The following is a 19269-nucleotide window of genomic DNA, read 5'->3' on the forward strand; positions in this document are numbered from 1 at the left end:
CAACTGGATCTATATTGCTTTGACTGCCACATTTTGCTTAGTGCTTCAACTCCTTATATAACAAATGATTTATTTTTAAAATGCAATGGCCAATATCTGGAGATGAGTGGATATTAAAATGTTAGTATCTGCATCTGATTAGATAGCAAAATTACGTTCTCAGTTTCCAAATTGGACTCAAAATATGATATAGATGTGTGTTTCTCAAACTTGAGTGGAATTCTTTACTTCATTACTTAAAAAAAAAAAAGTAAAATAAGGAGTAGCATATATTATAATTCGGCTCAAAAGACAGGAAAGTATTTCCTTTGCTTGGAAAGCAAGAGGGGAGGTGTTGGAAATGACGGGCTAGATTTGGATTTAACAATATTCCAGCTGCAATATCAACTTAAGAAACCTGTGCCTTCACTATGCCGTAATTGGTTTTTCAGCCACCTCATGAAGTAATGAAGCAGTTTTAAAAGGAAAAAAAAATGCAAAAACAAACAAACAAAAACCCTGGAAAGTAAGACAAATGAGGAAAAACTAATATGGTAGGACACAGGGCAGAAATAAGTAAGCCAGAGGTGGGGACTGTTTATGTTGTTATTGCTGCCAACCACCCATGCATCAAACCAGTGCAGCTGATCCTGGTCACAAATTCATCATGGCAGATGTCATCGTGGTGTTAATGCCTGCTCGTTTTTCTCCCTAAACTTAAAAAGTACCATTTAAAATATTTCTTAAGATCTTATTTGGATACCTTTTAGATACACATTTTCAGGGTGGTAATAGAGGAAATAAAGGAGTTTGTACTAGGTGCCAGAGAATTTCAGTCTGCAATGTCTTCCATAACTTCTCACGAAAACTTCAGATGAAATTGTTGAGTCCTCAAGGCAGATGTCAGTCTAAAGAATGATGTTAATTTGTGGTTGCTCGAGAGTAAACTTATTAAACCTCACTGAATATTTCATCTGATGAACTGAAATGCCATGTTTCTGCTCAAATATGAATTTAAGTCGGAAAGTGTTCTTCTGTTCTTGTTTGCAAGCAACTCATCAACAAGCTAGATTTTTCATGTTGGAGAATGTGATGTTTATTATGCTATAAAGCCAGACATACTCCTGGGGCATTTCTGGATGGATCTCACATGTTAGTCAAAGAGTGGTTAGAGTGCTTGAACAGCTTCATATTGTTGAAAGTGAAAATATGAAAAAAAAATTATAAATAAAGAAGTCATCTTATTTTGCACAGATTGCCCAAGATTTTTCTCCCTCGTTCCCACCCTATATGTCAGGCATTGGTGCCTGCACAGTAAATCTAAGCAGTAAAAAACAGCTCAAATCTCCTTGTATACATGGAGCTCCTGGAAGATGCACTCTTGCCCTACACTGTGAGACCTTGAAATGATCCCCCTTTGTTTCACTTCTCTATAGCTGTATTTGAAGTACTTCAGAGTAAGAGCATACAGCTTGCTTTTCAGAATCCATAGTGAAGAAACTCTACTGAAAATTAGTATTATACTGGTCTAAAAGAGAGATCAGAATTTTCGCAAGGTGACAGACTTTCAAGGAATGGGAGGATGTGAAGGGATGTGAAACAACAGAAAGAAGTTGGATTGAAAAGGACAAAGGCCACAGCAATACAGCTTTGCATTTATTTAACAAGGGCTTCCACATAGCACAATAAAGCTGTGTATGTGGACACAAAAGCAAATATATGAAGCTATTCAAAAACAGGTTCTTGTGTTGAATATTTACATGACCTGGCATTCTGTGTCTGATTGAAGATGCACAAGTCACCTTTGAGGGGCACATGTGCCTGTGTGTGTATAATTATAGATATATATATGCATATATATATATACACACACACCACAGTATATATATACACCACAATATATATGTACCCACACAATATATACCCCATTTATTTCCAAATGAGCAGAGTTTGCCTCATTCTTGATTAATTTCTGTTATTTTTTTATTTTAGTATTTCTGTCAGGAACTTTGAATTTTTTCTTCCTAATAAAGAAAGACTAGAAAGGTATTTGTGATAGATATGGTGCAGTCCAGCAGTTGAAGTTCATTAATAATTGGAATGTTGCAGAGTATGAAGTAATGAATACTAATTACTCCTTTCATGTCTGACAGCACCCCATGGACCAATACATCAGCCCAGACTTTAATTTGGTTCTAGTAATGGTTTCATCAATAGTACATTAATTCTGTGTTTGAAAAGATGTACAGTTGAACCTGACCCACACAGTAGATACCACTGTCATAAAATGGCCACATACTGACAACAACTGGATAATTACAAATAATTAAATCCACTGAGCTTCAGACAATCCTAATTTTAAGTAAAATATATCTTATCATATCAATCGACAGAAAGCATAGCAAGGGAGATTTATCAACTTGTACTCCTTGCAAAGCAAATTTACTAGCCTGTTTATTAGAGAACTTGCTGATCTGTGAACCACATCATAAAAGTACGTCTCCCCGTCCTTCTTTGCAAGAAGGCTCTTATGTTGCACTCCTGGATATTCTGCAACAGCAGCTCTTGGTTTTTGAATGAAGCCTGCAAAAGAAATTCTCAGCCTTGGAGAACTTCAAATGAATAAATTTATATTTTCCTCAAAATCAGCTCACAAAAGGGTGAACTAAAGGTACTTGTTATCTCTGAAAAGCAGACTTCATGCTTAAGTGCCTTAGTACATATTTAGGAGCCTAACAAATTTTGGGTGTTCAAATTTGGATACATTTTTATTTTTAATTTTGGAGCTGCAAAACTACTCAGTTGTTTCTAGTGCACTTTAGACTGTGGCCATATCTTCAAAATGGCTTTAAAATGCTCAGATTTTTCTTAAAATGTTTCAAGGTATTTGGTTTGAGAAGGAAAATGAATAAAATAATAAAATAATTTTAAGAAAATATCAGTTGTAGCACATAGCTTTATGTAAGCATGAAAACCACAAGACAAAAAATAAGTAAAATTTGGGTCCAACGTATTAGCAATGTATGCAAAAATTATTCAAGATGCAAATACTTAGGGGTTTTTTGGAGCAGAAAAACCAAGGCATAAAAGTAAATAGGTACCAACTCTATATGGTGTTGTGTTTTGGCCTTCACCTGCTGTAAAGGAAACTGTGCCATTTAATAGGTTTGGTATGGATGGCCCTTAATATTTGAATTTTTACCTGTGTGTGCCCTATCCTGTTTCCCCAGCACGTCTCTTTTGGAAATCACTGGCTGTGAGCATTAACTATAACAGATCTGTTATTTTGACTCACAGGGGAGAAGATAGAGGAATAAATTCATTGTTCATAAGGCTCCTATTTGCATTTACACAAGGTGTTACACTTGCTGAACTCCTTTGCACAGTCACAGAGGTAGTCATGTCTCTTCAGCTGCAAGATTAGGTTAGGATTTTTAAGATGTCTTGAAGTTTGATTTATGTGCAAATATAGCTTATATGAACAAGTTTCCATTCTTAAGAGGCACGACTATTATTCATGAAGCAGCAAGAAAATTCGCTCAGTTTCTCCACAGGGAGAAGCTTTCCTTGCCTTGAACACCTTGTCAGCTGTGCAGCTTCAAGGCAGTGCCTTTCCCACTGAACTAGTTTGACCAACTTGCACAGTTTGCCTACTGAGATTGCCTAGTAACAGCCCCATTCTGTGCTTGTTTTCACCTGATTTATTCTGCTTCGTTCTCTATGTTACTTGTTGGGGTTTGCAAGTCAGTTCCAGAAGGTTTTAATTTTAAGCAGCGGGAACTGAATGAAAGCTCCTCTGGAAAATGTGTTTTTCCCTCTTTCTTCCTGCTGAAAAATATTGTTTCCCTGTATTTTCCTGTCCAAAAATTTATCACTTATTTCATTCTTGCTGAGCTGATCCAAAACATCTCGCTACAGGAAGCTGTCCCACCATTCTGCCATATAGAGTTATGGTCTGTTTTGGAGAACATCTGCCCTGAAAGGTACACTTTCATTTTGTGTTGCATAAGAAGAAAATGCCCCATAAGAAGAGATGTTGCATAAACTCTCAAGCCATTTCATTATATGAGGTGGTGTTCCTATATTCAAAATTTTTCACCTTCATGAGTTCCTGTCTTTGAAAGACCTAGGCATTGTTACCTAAGGCAGAACATACACAAGGGAACAGCAGATCTTTGTGTCAATCAATCAAATTTGACAGATCAGACAAGATGTTACACATGTCCCAGTCTTCTCATAGCTGAGTGCTCGTGTTACCTCCTGGAATTTATTTGTTTTTATATTTGCTTTGGCTAAAAATATTTTATACTCAGGGCATATATAGGTTTTTTAAAGCTTTTTAAATCCTTTTTGAATCCCTTTATCTACTTTATTTCAAAATCTATGAGAATTTCAACAGGACAAAAAAACTAGTGGGGAGCATCTCTTTTTAATTTACTCTGTTTGTTCTTAAATACCAGGGAGCTGGGACTCACATGAAAGATGCTGTGTCTGTTTCTGGGTAGAGTGGTGTTTTAGTTCCATCCGTTCTGTCTGCTGCAGGTGAGGGAATAGGACATCATGAAGAAAACATTGCCAAAAGTAGAACTTGTCTTTAGAAATTTCTTTGGTGACTATTTTTTGATATTCCTTCTATGATGGACTTCCATTATTCATGCCTATTATGCTGCATTTCTTCGTAATCCAGAATTAAACTCTAAACAGATATAGTTTACTGAAAAAATTAAGTCATCCTACTGGGTTCCCTACCTCTCTGTTTATCGTTGTTGCTTATACTCTTGAACAGTGCAAGAGCAATAACAAAACATTTCTTTTTCCCAAATCTGTAATTAACAGAAAACCTACAACAGCTGCAGTAATAAAACCCACCAAGTCATTTATGTAGGTTTTGCCTTTCATAGGTGATAATCACAGAAATTGGTTATTTATTGCTTCTGTGAATTGAGAACTCCTAAAGGAAATATTTTAATCCAGAACTCTAAAACTTGTTATATTTCCTCACAGATTTCTGAAACACATCATGACTCCCTTAGCAAAGGTTTTTCTTCTGACAAAGCAAACTGAAGGACGTGTCTTTTGTCAGATCTCTTGTTTCATCAATGTGTGTGTGTTTTGAAAGCAAAGCAAAATTGTGTTCTCTATGTCAAGCTCCACAGTTTTGTCCCCTCCAGCTGCAGTCAGTTTTGAAGGCTGTGGAGAGACCATGTGGCAGAACTGGACAGTGAATTCATGTCCACCTGAGAGAGGCTGTATAATCTGAAAGACATGACCATATGGCTAAATTATTGCAGTATTATACAGGCATAAGCCTGGAAAACCCATCTCCAGTATTTTGCATGGCAGTGTTTTACAATATACATGTCTGATGTTGGGTTTTGTAGAATCATGGGTTTCCCAGCACTAGACATAGTAGGTTTCCTTAAGGAATTCACTTAGGCAGCTCTCTTGTCTTCCTTCTTCCTGGTGAAATGCAGAAGGGTCTCAGCACACCATTATGTTTAGCCTATGTCTTATAGCTAAGGGCATGTCAGAAGCAGGCAAGGGTCTTAAGAGCTGAAACCTGTGTTCCTGGCTCTGGCAATACCCTGTGATAGCCTAGAAATAAAGCAATGTTAAAATTTCTACAGAAAGTACTTGTTTTATTCATGTCCTCATGTGACTTTCATCAATCTCATTTTAGGTGTTTAGTGTCTATGCTAATGCAATCACTTTGAAAATTGAGTTAACAAATGCCAATTTGAATTTTATGAAGAGTTCATGTTATAAGTGTTCCATGTTATAAATGTTCTATTGGCCCTTTTTAAAACCCAGTTTTATTACTAATATTTGAATCTCCTTTCTTAGCAGAGAACATTCAAAACCATTGCCGTACAGAAAGCACTGGTTTTAGGCTCATGCGTGGCAAGTGAATCCTGAAAATTGACACACTGTTCACTGGGCAAGTCAATGACAAGGAGTTGTGTCACTGGGTCACACCAGACCAGACACATGGCACACACTGTAGTCCACAAGTGATCCTTCGACTTTTTTTGGTGCTATGCCACAGAAGTAGGAAGGTGAACTTCATGTTGCCTCCCTGCTGGGGCTCAAAATGGCACAGAGTGGCTGTATAGGACAGGCTTCACCCCTCACTGAAGGTGAGGGATCAGGAAATGACAGCTCTTCAGTAAATAAAAGGTGAACCCAGCATAACTCATTCTTTCATCCAACGAATAATTAATTTGGAATGAAACATTTAGTAAATTACCTTAAAAAACATTATTTTTGTTGTTTCAGTTGCCAGCCATTCCCTCTCCTCTAGCCTATTCATTTGTTATAAACACATGTCCCTGCTTAGTTTTTTAGGCTATATATTTAAGGAAATTATAGTAAAAACTAACAATAAACTCATTGGTGTTTGTTTGAAAATTTGCCTAAGTTTCTGGTAAGTTATGGTGATAGACATTTAGCCCTAAGCCAGAGATGCTTCAGTACAGCAGTGAATAATCTCCCTGTGTCTGTTGTATCTATAAATGAAACTACAAAAATTAAGAAATATTCCATGTATTCATTTTATACTTTTGGTGTGTTCAATCATCCTCATTTTGTTTCTTAAGTTGCAGGCACCTAAATTTTGACTTGTATGCATTTGCTATGCTGCTAAGATCATAGAGTACCCATTGTTTGCAATCTGAGATACCTGTGAGGTTTTAATTTAGTGAGATCCCCATTCTTGTGCATTTCATTCTTTCCCAGATGTACCAAGACTGAAGACAAAAAATGTGAATTCAAAAAGAATTTTCATCTCATCCTTCACACTAAACTGGCTAACCCTCACTTACAAGCCACAACTGCAGGCTCAGACCACCTTCATTAATTTCACTGTCACCAGGGGCAGGCTGGAAGACCAGCTGTTGGCTGAGGTTGTTAATGCAAGACTCACAAAAAACATAAGGTAAGGACTGTATTTTGATTTGTCTATTGCCTGCTCTGAAATTTTAAGTTAAGAATTAATATGTCTGTTTGAATCCACTGTACTGTAATTGTTAGTAGCCCATATTAGAAAGATTTTAAGAGTCTGTAAAGTGTAGAAAGTTCTTTCACTGATTTGTTCAAATCTGTGCTCCCAAAGGGCTTGTCTTGACCTAAAGCTCTGCTAGAAATTAAATTTATTGTGATATTATTCCCACACTTCTCTCTACCACTTGGTTTGTTCTGTGCACTGCATTTAATTTACAGAGCAGGATTAAAGCCTTCTGCAGTGCTTTGTGCTTCAGCGATCTTGAGCCAGTAAGTGTAAATAAAATTCCGTGCCAGTCTGTACAAGGGTATAATGGCACTGTTAAGAGCTAGGGCATTTGGTTAATAAATCACAATTTATTCCTGCAAGGATGCAGTTCAGCGACTGCAGCAGTCATACCAATATATAGTATGAGGAGAAATTATAAATGGTTACAGGAAGGACTTTGGGCAGACTGTAATCTATGAGATAAAACATGAAAAAAATATACTGAGGGGTGTGAAATGAATAACAAGAATACCTCCTATTTCTCTAGTGTGTCTTTCCAGTTATCCCATGTAATTAACTAACTTAATCCACAAAGATTTGCTCCACCTGTTTGAGGTACTCCTGCTTCATGCAAGGGCAAACTGGGTCAGGGAGTTTAATCAGCCCTTGAAGAATGAAAGCCATATACTTGGGAATGAGATCTGAAAACAGCTGTCCATTTACCTCTGCATCTGCACATTGTTCCACCTGGGACTGCATGCTTACAAGGCTTGTATCACCCGGGGTTTTGGCGTGAGTCAGAGTCTGACTGAGAGCTCCCCACAAGACTAGTCAAGCTCTTGCACTGTCAGAAGGTCAGTCCAGCAGAGCAGGCTATGACAACGTTTTCCCACTCTGTTTGCTGCCAAAGTGAGGTTCTTCAGCCGTGTGCTATTCTCTGGTTTTCTCAGCTGCCACATAGATCTCAAGTTGCCATCCCTGACAAGATCACCGTCCTTTTGTGTAGTCTCAGGAGGAAGGGCAGTAGGATAAAGTTCTAGTCCATGACAACCTAAACCTCCTCACTTTGGGTGTGCAGAACCTCAGGTCTAGTATACTGGGACAGAAAGTAAACTGGCCTTTCAGAAATTAAATCAAATTAACTGATGTAACTAAACAGAAAATATAGCTCACAACTGCTATAAAACATTATTTCTTTCTGTGGCTGTTTAAACACAGTGTTTTTGTTCCCTCTGCTAGTCAGTCCTCACCAAGAAGCCAGAACAGTTTCATGACTGAGCTCAGGCAGCTGGCGGATGACAGGCTGCTCAGCCTCCAGCTGCCCAGGGCAGTCTCCTAGACCACAGTGAACTTGTAAAGAAAATCAAATCAGCAAAGTCAACTGCAGCGGAAGTACAACACAAGGCAGTAACAATTGAACTGTTTCTAACAACTTAAAGTCACCTGTAAAACGCCTATTCTTATTATTCTATTATTATTATTTTAAGTGTAATATTTCTATAAGCTAGAATAGGAAGAGTCAAATTGCTGCCTTTCCAGAAGGGGCTGTCCTCCCCATATTCACTTTTTTGTATCTATAATATGTAGTTGTCACATGTTTGATTTTTTTTTTAGGTGTTTGAATTAGTACTCATAAAATTAATAAATACCAATATGAAATTTGAACAATTGTATTAATATATGATTGCCATGTTTTCCCAGGTAAACAGGCATATTCCTGCAGAGGAGCGTTATTCCCTAATGGTTGTCTAAGATAAGAAGCTTACTTACTTCAAATATTTGCTACTGCCTGAAAATAAAGTCAGTTTTCTAGAGTATATCCATATTCTTTTCTGTATGGATAAGACTATTTTCGTAATTGTACAGGATAATCATGGCACATTAAAAACAAACAGGACAGCTGTCACCATTCAGGTAGCTGAAGCCAAGGAAAATGGAGCTCAGGATGACACGACAAGAGAGCATTACAGACTGACAGCTGGAAGAGCATCCGCTCCTTACTCCGGGCGTGTCAGCCTGGGCAGTGTCAACCCCACCTGCCAGCTCCCACTGAAGGCAAAAATGTCTCTTGCCAACTTTTTTTTCAAAGTGCAAGAAACAGAATTCTGCCTCCAGCAGCGATGCCTGATACAGTGGTTATTGCTTGTACCAGATGTTGGCATTGGCAGGGCTGCATGTCAGAGGAAAGAGAACATGATGAGATCTCCTGCTGCTCTGAACCACGGTGCATCCCCACGGGTCTCTTTGTTGGCTGCCTCCATTCTGACTGTGCTTTCTGACTGTGCTTGCGAAAGTTTTCCTTCCTTCTGTTAAGCCATCCCACAGGGCCAGGAAGGAAGACTTTGGAGGAATTCTGTGCAAACAATTCCCCATCGTAAACCTACCAAATGATCTAATGCAGTGAGTAAGGGAGATCACCCACTCTAAAATTACCAGCTTGTTCAAGTGAGAGAGTCTCCATGCTGAGTTAAATAAGGAAGCAGAAGAGTATTGCTGTTTGCAGCTCTCACCCCTCGTTTGCTGAAAATTTCCTTTAAAAGCCTCTTTTCAGCCTCTTGCATTTTTCACTGCTTGGGTCAGCTCTTTATGGGAGCCTACAGTAGGAAACCAATTATCTTATGAGTAGTAAAGCAAAAAAAGCAAAATCAAATAAATAAAAATAATTGTACTAACTCTCAGGCCTTCAATGCATCTTCCACAAAGCAAGTAAACAGGTTGAAAAATCAGGAGATATTCAGTGTTGTATCTCTAACCTAAAAGAAGTTGTCACATATTTGACCTTTCTTTTCACAAACCAAGGATTTTTAAAAATTATAAGCTCATTTTCCTGGCCCAAATGGCTTTTCAGGTGAGGAGAAATTTTCGTATTGGTGATGATGACATTTACTGGATTTACTGTTTCTTCTCTGGAAGCTCATGCCTGTGCCCAAACCCTGTGCTTGTGTAGTTTCTTACACAGGGTGTCTGCTACTTCAGTATCAACAATAATTGCAGAAATTCCAGAGATGCTACAATGTGATTATTTTCATTTAAAATGCTGCAATATCTTCATAAAGCTAGGTTCAGGATAAACAGCGTGACTTAGCTGCTTGCACTTGGATAATTAGGGTTTAAATTGATCTGCTATTTAAGTAAGTAAATAATACATATCCAAATAACACTCAGGCCATTGCTTTTCCTTTTCATTTTAGTAACTGTATGCCCTAGAAAAAGTCAGGGCTCAGGTGTACTGGGAGTCAGAGGTGTCTCTGAAGCAACTCTGATGACCTTTTTCAATTTTGTGTGCGGTCATGGTTCTTCTAAGTAGTAAGGAGATAGGACTCCTTGAACTGGATTTCCTTTTTCAGTTCAGAGTTGAACACAAAAGAATCCTGTTGACATTTTAACTACACAGCCATGGAGTATCATTAGAGTAGTTTGGGAAAATTGCTTTTCAGTGCTATATCTTTTTTGTTATTATTTCTGGACACGTGCCTCACCTAGACACTTTCAGATAAAGTCATGCATTCTACCATAATGTTTTTAGTAGAAATAGTGGTGTTTTCAAAGTGCAATTTTCTTCACTATTTGAGTGCCTTTTTCCTTAAACATCACATACTGTATCTTGTGAGGAAATGATGTTTTACCATAATTTGTCCACTCCCCTAAAAGTAGAATTTTAACTCCCTACTGTAGTAAATGTCCCAGACAGGGTTTCCAGTTTTTCATATCTAGATGTTTAACAATAAGCAGACAATCACAACATCAACCAAAGTAAACTCTTATTGTTAATATTGTTTTTTATGTATGTGTGCTTGTGTATATATATATGTAATTTAGTATTTTAAGGCAAGTCCTGAGTCCCTTGGTTGCACTAGGGGTTTTTACGTACCTCAAAAATTATCAGTGTCATCCAGTTTCAGTCATCATGCAAAAGGTACAACATCTGCCATGCTTCCAGGCTATGGCAGACAGATGTGTTCAGAGGGGTAGATAAAGATATTTAAAATCCACCAAGAAATGGAAGAAGTGAGTGGACTCAACATAACCAGAAAAGGAGGAAAAAAGCTCTTTTCAGAAACTAGTAATACTGTTCAGGACAATGTCGTATGCTCTGAGGTAGGAAATCTGAGGATTCATTTTCCAGAGCAAGTGTGTGTGAGAGTAATGCTTTGCATGACAAATTCAGATCTTAAGAAGTAAGCAAATAACTTCTAGAACTGGGTGGTCAACCAGCATTTGAGATCCATTGCTGTGGTCCTTCACAGCCTGTTCTCCTGATGAAAAGTGTATAAAAAGGTAGCGTGGTAAAACACGAGTCACAGCATATTTGAAGAGCTGTGATTGTCATTTCTTTTAGATTGAATATAGGTACCTGAGGAGAGCAGTCACTGATAAATAGACATACAGTAAGCTATCCTCTTAATAACTATAAATGTATTTTTCAGTTCTCATTATGATATTAGAGCTGCTAGGTAACCCCACAGGAAGACAATTTTTCAGATCTCCCTTTTGAAAGTTCTGTGATACCCAGAAAGATTCTGTATGTCTTCAGCTGTGAATACTAACACATTTATTTTCCAGTTGTACTGTTTTTGTCTTTCGGTCCCAAGTGGTGGTCCTATAGATCATCTGCTCCACATCCCACAGTCACCATTTTTACATGACTTCTGAGAATGCAAGCTTGGTCCTAGGTATTTATTTTGCCCAACTGCCCCAGCTTTATGTGACAGTATTGCCTGCATGTAATGAGGGCCTTTTTATTCAGAAGTTGTTCTTTTCTGTCATATGGCAGCTATCCTGCAGGGAAATGGGAAAGATCCTCTTCTCTCTTGCTTCCCCACCTGCTTTCCTTCTTGCCTTCAGTTCACTCTCCTGATGATTTCTCTGATGAAATGACTGTCGGTCTCAGATACTCAAGTCTGAGAATGGTGCAGAAGTACTTATCAAGGCATATCTTTTGTGTTTAGCAGATGTTTTGTCATGTATAGAAATTGTGTGGAGAAAAATCTTGGCTCAAGGTACACCAAAAGCACAACGATGGATTTAGTAAAATGCTAAGAAGAGAGCAGTCCAGCCACTCCTGTGCTTTTCATCCTGTCTTCAGGACTAGACCCACTTGAAGTTCCTGAGACCCTTCATAAGCCTCTTATTTGCTTCTTGTTCAAGGACCACTTAACTGTCTCCCACTAAAGAAAGAACAATTGAGCTCGAAAGTGAAATGGGGCATGCGGGGCTAGAAATGTGGATAAACTGATGTATCATTATATTCTTGTGTGTATGTGCTTCTGCACATGTATGTGTAGTTATATTTTCTTTATTGAACAGTACAAAGCCTTCTGGATTCATCTGTCACTGGGATGGGATATGCATTACTTTGCGGAAATTGGGCACACTTTATTTTCGGCAGAAGATTCAAGTTCCGAAGTTTCTTCCACCCCCACCATATTCATGGCAGTGGGGTGGATGAAAAGTGTAAGGCCATAAGCACTACAGTATGAAGAAATTTTTAGAGCATTCCTCTGCTTGGCATAATGCAGGTTTCCTTTGTACTGTTTTCTACCTTTTGACTAGATGAGGGCCAGAGGGCAATTTTCTCCATGCTCATGTAATCTTGTGCCCCCTGTGACTAAATAATGGTCATTATACAAACTATATTCAATTGTATAGGGCTCTGTGGCTTTATACGTAGGATTACTATTCCCCACAGACAATAGTGAGAATACCAGGTTAATACAGCTGTGACCTCACTGTGCTCAATTTAAGCTCAGGCCCCACAAGGTGAGAGGCTTGTGCATTTACCCACTGAACCAATCAGTTAAAAAACTGATGTGATATCTACCACATGTTGCTCCCTTTTTCATGAGGGAATTGCTCTGTACCCCCCATAAGAGTTTCTAAAGCTCAGTAACAATGCTGAGCATCTATCAAAATGTCAAAAGGTTCATTATCTTAAAACCAAGGGAACAGATTTCTGCAGGCTTTTTCTAATACCAGCAATAAGGCCACTGTTGAGAGCTCGCAATTTTGCTTGTTGAAATTGTAAGGGTTTAGTGAAGTGCTTCAGAGGAAGTAATATGCATTGCACAAGTGATAGTGAAATTAATGGGGGCATTATCATTCTTTTTCCTTTCTGCTCTGCTAATTTTCCCATCTCCTCCCCCTCCATCACTCACCCTTCCCCAATTATTGCTATTGCAGGCAAAAAGCTTGGGTTCACTATAGACTCCGGAAGATTTCATAATATGTCTCTAGGACAAAAGCGGGAGATGGTTGCAAAGGAGGCGCTCAAGAAAGCTGCCCCACATGGCTATTGGGTTCTTTTCCAAGTGAGTGTCAAACTGCCTCTCTGTTGGGGAATACCTCCTCACCTGGAGGGATGTTCCCAGAACACAAAATATGCGGTGGATTACATCAAAAATTCTAAACAATAATAGTTCTAAGCTAATAATCTTGTTCCATTTGCTTTTGCTTTTGGTTGTAACAGGATAAACATCGTATCAATAGGGTTTTTGTCACTTTTTGCTGAACAGTGCATACTCCCAGGAGGAAGAGGAGGGATAACACAGAAAGCCCCTGTGGGTGGGTAGGACTGCCCTCAAGCACACCCTTCCCCTGCCTAATTAAGAGCTCCTATTCCATTCAGCAGGCCATAATGGAGACTTTAATGAAATGGGTCTGACTATCCCAGGGGAAACTGTATAATTAGTCCTGGAGTGCTGCTTTTCTGAGATAGCAGCCACGGCTTTGGCCAGCTTTGTATGGACCAAGAACCTGCTCTGCAGTGGACAAAGAGATCCGTGGGATGCCCTGGCAAGCCGTGGTTTCCCTGCACAGTAACAGAGCGAACAGGAGCACGGCAACTGTAAATGCCACTGAAAAAAGATGCTCCCTCCCCAGTGTTTTATGCTCAGTAGCCAGTGTTTATATGTGACAACCTGTCAGCCCTGAAGCCAAACGGAAGTGCATGTTCCAGGCCTTGACATTAAGGTGGTTATGGGAATGGGGTGGTTCTCTCCTCTCCTGGTTTTAACCTCAGCAGCCTGCTTTGTCTGCCAACCAGGTTGCCTGGAACAAATGAAGAGATGAGTTAGAGTCAGTGTTTTCTGCCAGATGAAACAAAACCACCTTGGGATTAATGAGGGGCCCTGGTGTGCTAGGCACTGTGGGAGCATGCACAAACTGCCCCCTTTGTCAGCAATGAAACTGGAAGTGTGCTTAACCATCTTTCATGTGAGTGAGCTAATCATGCCAGTCATGATTAACCTGCACAGAAATGCTGTGAAGGGAAGAGTCAAGCTGGATTTCAGGGAATGTCAGGGTTCTCAGCTGCTCTGGGGGCAGAATGAAAAAATGGGAGATGGCAGAGGCAGTGTTGTGTCTGAAGCCGCAGGGATGGATGGGGAACATCTGAGAAGCTTCTGGTGTTACCTGCTCCATTTTCTAGCCTGTAATGCCTGGCTTTTGAGGGAGGAGAGAGGCAACAATTTTTGCTGTAAAGGTTGTTGATAGTGAAGGATTGTGGGAAGTCTGAAAGGAAACTCTGTGAAGATGTTGGGCCAAATCCCAAATGGCACTAAGCTAGCTAAAACTATTGGGATTTGGATGCATTTAGTGCTTCTCAAGCTTTAGTCTTCTGCATTTGGATCCTGTAAGCTTATATTTCAAAAAAAAATTTGGAGCAAAAAGATGAGGTATTTTACTGTGGATTTTATTGGAGGCTAGACAGTATATAATTAAATATGAAAAAGAAAAAACCAAACCAACCTACACCTGCTACTCTGACTGACCTAGGAAATACTTTAAAAAATACTTTGGCTTCAGATCTTGCAAAAGCAGTTGGCACAGTCTTCTGCAAACTGGCAGAAGAAAGACTGACTTCAATTTTTTTGGTGTCAGGTAGCACTCTTCTGTCACTCATAAGAAATATCTCAGACTCACATATCTGATACATTGAATGTTTATTTTGTTACTATATTAAGGCTTTAATCACTTCCACTTTAATCACTTGCATTCAATGGATGCAGCCTATATGACAATTCAGGTGCTGCCAGGCTGCAATCATGTCATGTGATATGAAAGCCTCCCTCTCTTTCCATTCCTCTATTCCTTTTTCCATGTGACAAGGGACAGTTTGGGAATATCCTCCCAGGAGACCTCATAATACAGTGATGCAGCAGCCAGGGTGTGAGTGATGTGTTGTATTCCTTGGCTGTAATTCCCCCTGCGCTGCATGGAGATTGCCAGTGCAGTCAGGAGGTTCTGGCACATCAGTGAAGGGCCAAAGAAAAGCTTGTGGATGAACTGCAATTTGAGTTGAAATGTTAGTACCGTAACAAAGAAATGTGGAGTGTGGGCTATAGTGTGTTTAAAACATCTTTAGCCCCACCGCATTTTAAACTTTTCTCGATATTCCTGTTTTTCACCAGGAGGTGCTTTGGAGGCAGATACTTTTCCATTATAACGCTCTTCTCTGATCTGTCAGTGTCTTTCCACTGTCTTCCTGTATTTAGAATTTTAAAGATAGCTACACTCTGAAGTAGCTGAAGGCATATTTCCTGCGCAGCAGGATAGCTGGAACCATTATCTGTCTAGCACTTCTGTCTTGCTCCTGGTATGTCTTGGACATGTTTTGTCCTAGGTCCCAGTTCTACAGGGAATTAAAGAGAATCCAGGTGTCTTCTGAGCTATGCTTGTCTTTTTATGTGATAACACTCATAACCACAGATTACTTAACCCTGAGTTTATAATATTTTCATTAGCTTCAGAATCAAGGCCTTAAATTTTAGAAGATAATGGTGAAACCTCAATACATACCAAGAAATGACAATGACTTAACTGTTACCCCATTAAAAAGTCATAATGACAATGACTTAAGGACAACAAATTTTTTTTTGTTTTGTACAATAACCATATTGGCTGTTTTTCAATGGAATATTCACCTAAGTAGCTGAGTGGTTCAGAACCTTGGACAAACTCCTTGAACAATACAATATGTCATCCTGATTTCTGTGTCTTTATCAGTGCTTAGCCAGCTCCAGCCACAGAAGAGCACATCATTCCCCAAGGAATACTAGAAAATTCAATTAAAATTACTGGTGAACCTCCTACAAGGATGCTGGCTAATTTCCATGCTGCTCTCTATGGTTCTGACCAGGTAAAAGTAAGCTATTTTTTTTTTCCCTTTTGCTTGATTTATTCACTCATTCCTCTGTAGGGGACAAGTGGTAGCATTGATGACCATTCCGTTGGAGACCATCACGTGGGACCGTGATTCCAAGCTAACCCGACAGCTGGAGGGTGCCAGCCCTCTGTACCTCTGTGTTTCCCATCAGTGTTGGGCAGTAGAAAAGGTGTGACACTAACACAAACATTTGTACTATTCAATATAGACATGCACAGGTACGCATACAAAGACAGAAAGAGCATTTATTGCACCAGCTTTAACCAGTGGTGCACTTAGGAAAAAAATCTGTACATGCTCTTTCATTCAATGGTACTCACATATTTTGCTCCGCTCTAAATTTGCCTAAATGCATGGTCATGACCATTCTCCCACAGAGCGGATTTACACACCTGGGTGTTCAGGCAATGGCTCGGTACCCTATGCATGGGTTCCTGCAGTCAGGCATAAAGAAAGGAATTAAAGAGAAAGGGTTATGTACTGTTTGTTTTGTCTTTTGCTCTTTCCCTGTGTAAAGTTCTGCTTGGTGGCTGGAAAGAAGGAGGAGAAAGAAGAGATGAGAATGTGGAGAACAGGCACATCACAGGTTGTGTGTAGTCTCCTTCCCTCCAGATCCTTGGTTATCCCTGTGTGCTACCCCAGGAACTTGCAGAAAGATGTCCAAGCCCAGTGTGAGTCAGCTTGCCTGCAGCAGTGGCAGTGCTGGAGCAGTCAGCTTGTTCTCATCAGCAAAGCAGACCGTGCTGAAGGCAGCCGTAACTGCATGTTTTCACCTTCCAGCAGGGTATTCTCATGTAGCTGCTGGAGCACAGCACACATGAGGGCAGAGCTGGGATGTGAAAAGGGTAAGAGTTCCTTTAAAAAGAAATGCTAGCCAATGCCAGGGGGAAAATAAAAGAAAAAAAAAAAAAGGAAAAAAATCTAAAAAACCCCAGCTGTGTCAGAGGTACAGATGGATTGATTTTGATGGTGTGGGATGATTTGGAAAGATATTTGTGAGAATGGAAGAATAGCTGCGGTTTTGTGGCTGAGCAGCTAACTATTAATACAGCATTTTGTTCTTTTTTCAATTATTTTATAACTTACTATTATAATATTTTTAATGCAAAGCTGAAAAAGCTTCAGTCTGTGTTTAGTGAAAGAATATATATGTATATATTTGAATTAACCAATTTCTAAGCTTTACACTTTAGAGAACTCTCTTTTCTCACCCACTCTTCTGAGCCATAGGTGTTTGTGGCTTACCACAAATTCCTGTACAGGCACTGTCTTTAATATATTTCTGGTTAAGGGTTGGGGTTTTTTTGTTTTTTTTTTTAATTACAATAAGAAAATCAAAGTATGCCTAATCCAAACGGAATACATTTCATGGGTTTGTGGTTTTATTCAGGGTAGAAACTTGTGTTGTATTTTTTCATGGTTGAACTCAGCATTCTGATTTAAGGCGGTATTTTTATCAGACATAAAATCCTTCACCTTTGCCCAGATTCTGCTACATGTTGTTCAGCTCAGGATGATCTATTTCCTTTTGAAAGACAAGAGTTCACTCCTCTGATGTTCCCTCCACACATCATTATTTTCAAGGGTAACAAAATTAATTTTGTTATGTTTATTACTTCTTAAACTGAAGGATAAAATATAGAAAAATATCAGAGGCATAAGGATTAATTTCTGCAGGTTTTACAGGCAAATGCTGAATAATTTTAAAACCAGATGAATCCCTGTGCTGAATATCATCTTGCTGAAATTTTCTGTTAACACTATAAATAATGGGGGCAAAAAGAAAAATATTGAACTTCAATTTCAAACATTTTTTTGGAAATGGTGTAAAATTTCTAGGAGTTTGAAGGCTTTTTAATAAATGTTAAACTAGTAAATTTTCTTCTTGGGATAAAGTCTGTGGATGACTTAGATAAGAAGCTATAGTGGTTATCTGAGTAATATTTATAAACTTCTAGGTAAAGACTCTGTTTTTGTTGGTTTCAGTAGCACAACAGTTCTCCTTTCCTAAGGGACGTTTGGGAATTAAAATGTCACTATCAACAATCTGGGAATTCCTGAAAAAAAAATACTGCCCAATAGCCTCTGATTCTTTAGAAACCTGTTTCTCCCTCTCCTTCCAGCTCCAGCCTTGTGAGTGCTCCCTTTTGGCGGCTGAGGCTGGCACAGCTCTCAGCAACACTCCCTGTTGCTAGTGCACAAGTTACTCCTTTTTTTTCTTTGACAGGGGATCCTTGAAGTGCACGCCAGAGAAGGGGAGTTTAAAAGCATCCGTTTTCCTCTGTGCAATTTTCACACTTCTGTTCCTGGGAGACTGAAGCTTGGCCCTCGGGGCTGGAATGGAAGGTACCAGATCAGCTCCTGAGATCTCCGTGCTCAGCAGCTGCTCAGATGCCCAGCAGAAGGTAGGAAGTGGTCAGGTAGCCACACATCGAGGTCATTTCCACTCAATCACATGTTTATACTGAATAAGGGGGACACAGTTCTTTCCCTGAAGCTGTTATTTAAGTAGCTGGCATTATGTGATGCTGTTGGTGAGTATGAAAATAAACCATGTCAAAGGGAGGTTGTGGTTGGTTTTTTTTTTCTGGCAGTGGATGCTTGAACTTTGTAATATAGGTAAAACCAGTTCCACATCAGTAGCTAAGGGGGAAAAAAATGCCCTTCATTATGTTAACAAAAACAGGGGTTTACATGTGCATATATGCCAAATTCATTAGGCAGGTAATGAAGCATTTGCACAAATGTAATTACAAACAGCAATTCTGACAGTTCATAACACTGCATTAATAATCACTACAATTAGTTCTGATGATGGAAGCAATTTACAGCACGTCACATGTATAAATAATGGTGCATTTCCTGAATGTGTCATTATTATGTATTAAGGATGCCACCTTGTTGTGACTTTCTCAGTAATGTTCCCCTTGAGTCAAAGTTAAGGTTACGAGAGTGATTTTTTTCCTGAGCTACAGTATATTTCATACTTGTATAGTTTAAGTACTGAGTTGAGGTCATTTGTGTAAGTTCTGTATGTGAAAATGTGAAATGTCTAAATAAAAGGCAGTAATTATTTGTTACTGAATGATATAGGATATTATTGAATAGATCCACCCATTTTAGTAATTTAAATAAATTT

At 39.1% G+C, this 19269-nt stretch overlaps 1 protein-coding gene across 1 annotated transcript in view; it reads left to right on the forward strand.

Annotated features, from left to right (window-relative positions):
- Nucleotides 1-18495, forward strand: part of DNAH11 (dynein axonemal heavy chain 11) — a 95164-nt gene extending 76669 nt beyond the window's left edge. Inside the window, 7 exon segments of the mRNA XM_041466209.1 lie at nt 6721-6796; nt 6798-6913; nt 12357-12421; nt 13148-13297; nt 15894-15942; nt 15944-16103; nt 18358-18495. Of these exon segments, the coding sequence (XP_041322143.1) occupies nt 6721-6796; nt 6798-6913; nt 12357-12421; nt 13148-13297; nt 15894-15942; nt 15944-16103; nt 18358-18495 (754 nt within the window).
- The last annotated feature ends 774 nt before the right edge of the window (nt 18496-19269 follow it).

This window comes from Pyrgilauda ruficollis, unplaced genomic scaffold (genome assembly GCF_017590135.1).
Source record: "Pyrgilauda ruficollis isolate IOZ18807 unplaced genomic scaffold, ASM1759013v1 scaffold2, whole genome shotgun sequence".
Taxonomy (NCBI): Eukaryota; Metazoa; Chordata; class Aves; order Passeriformes; family Passeridae; genus Pyrgilauda; species Pyrgilauda ruficollis.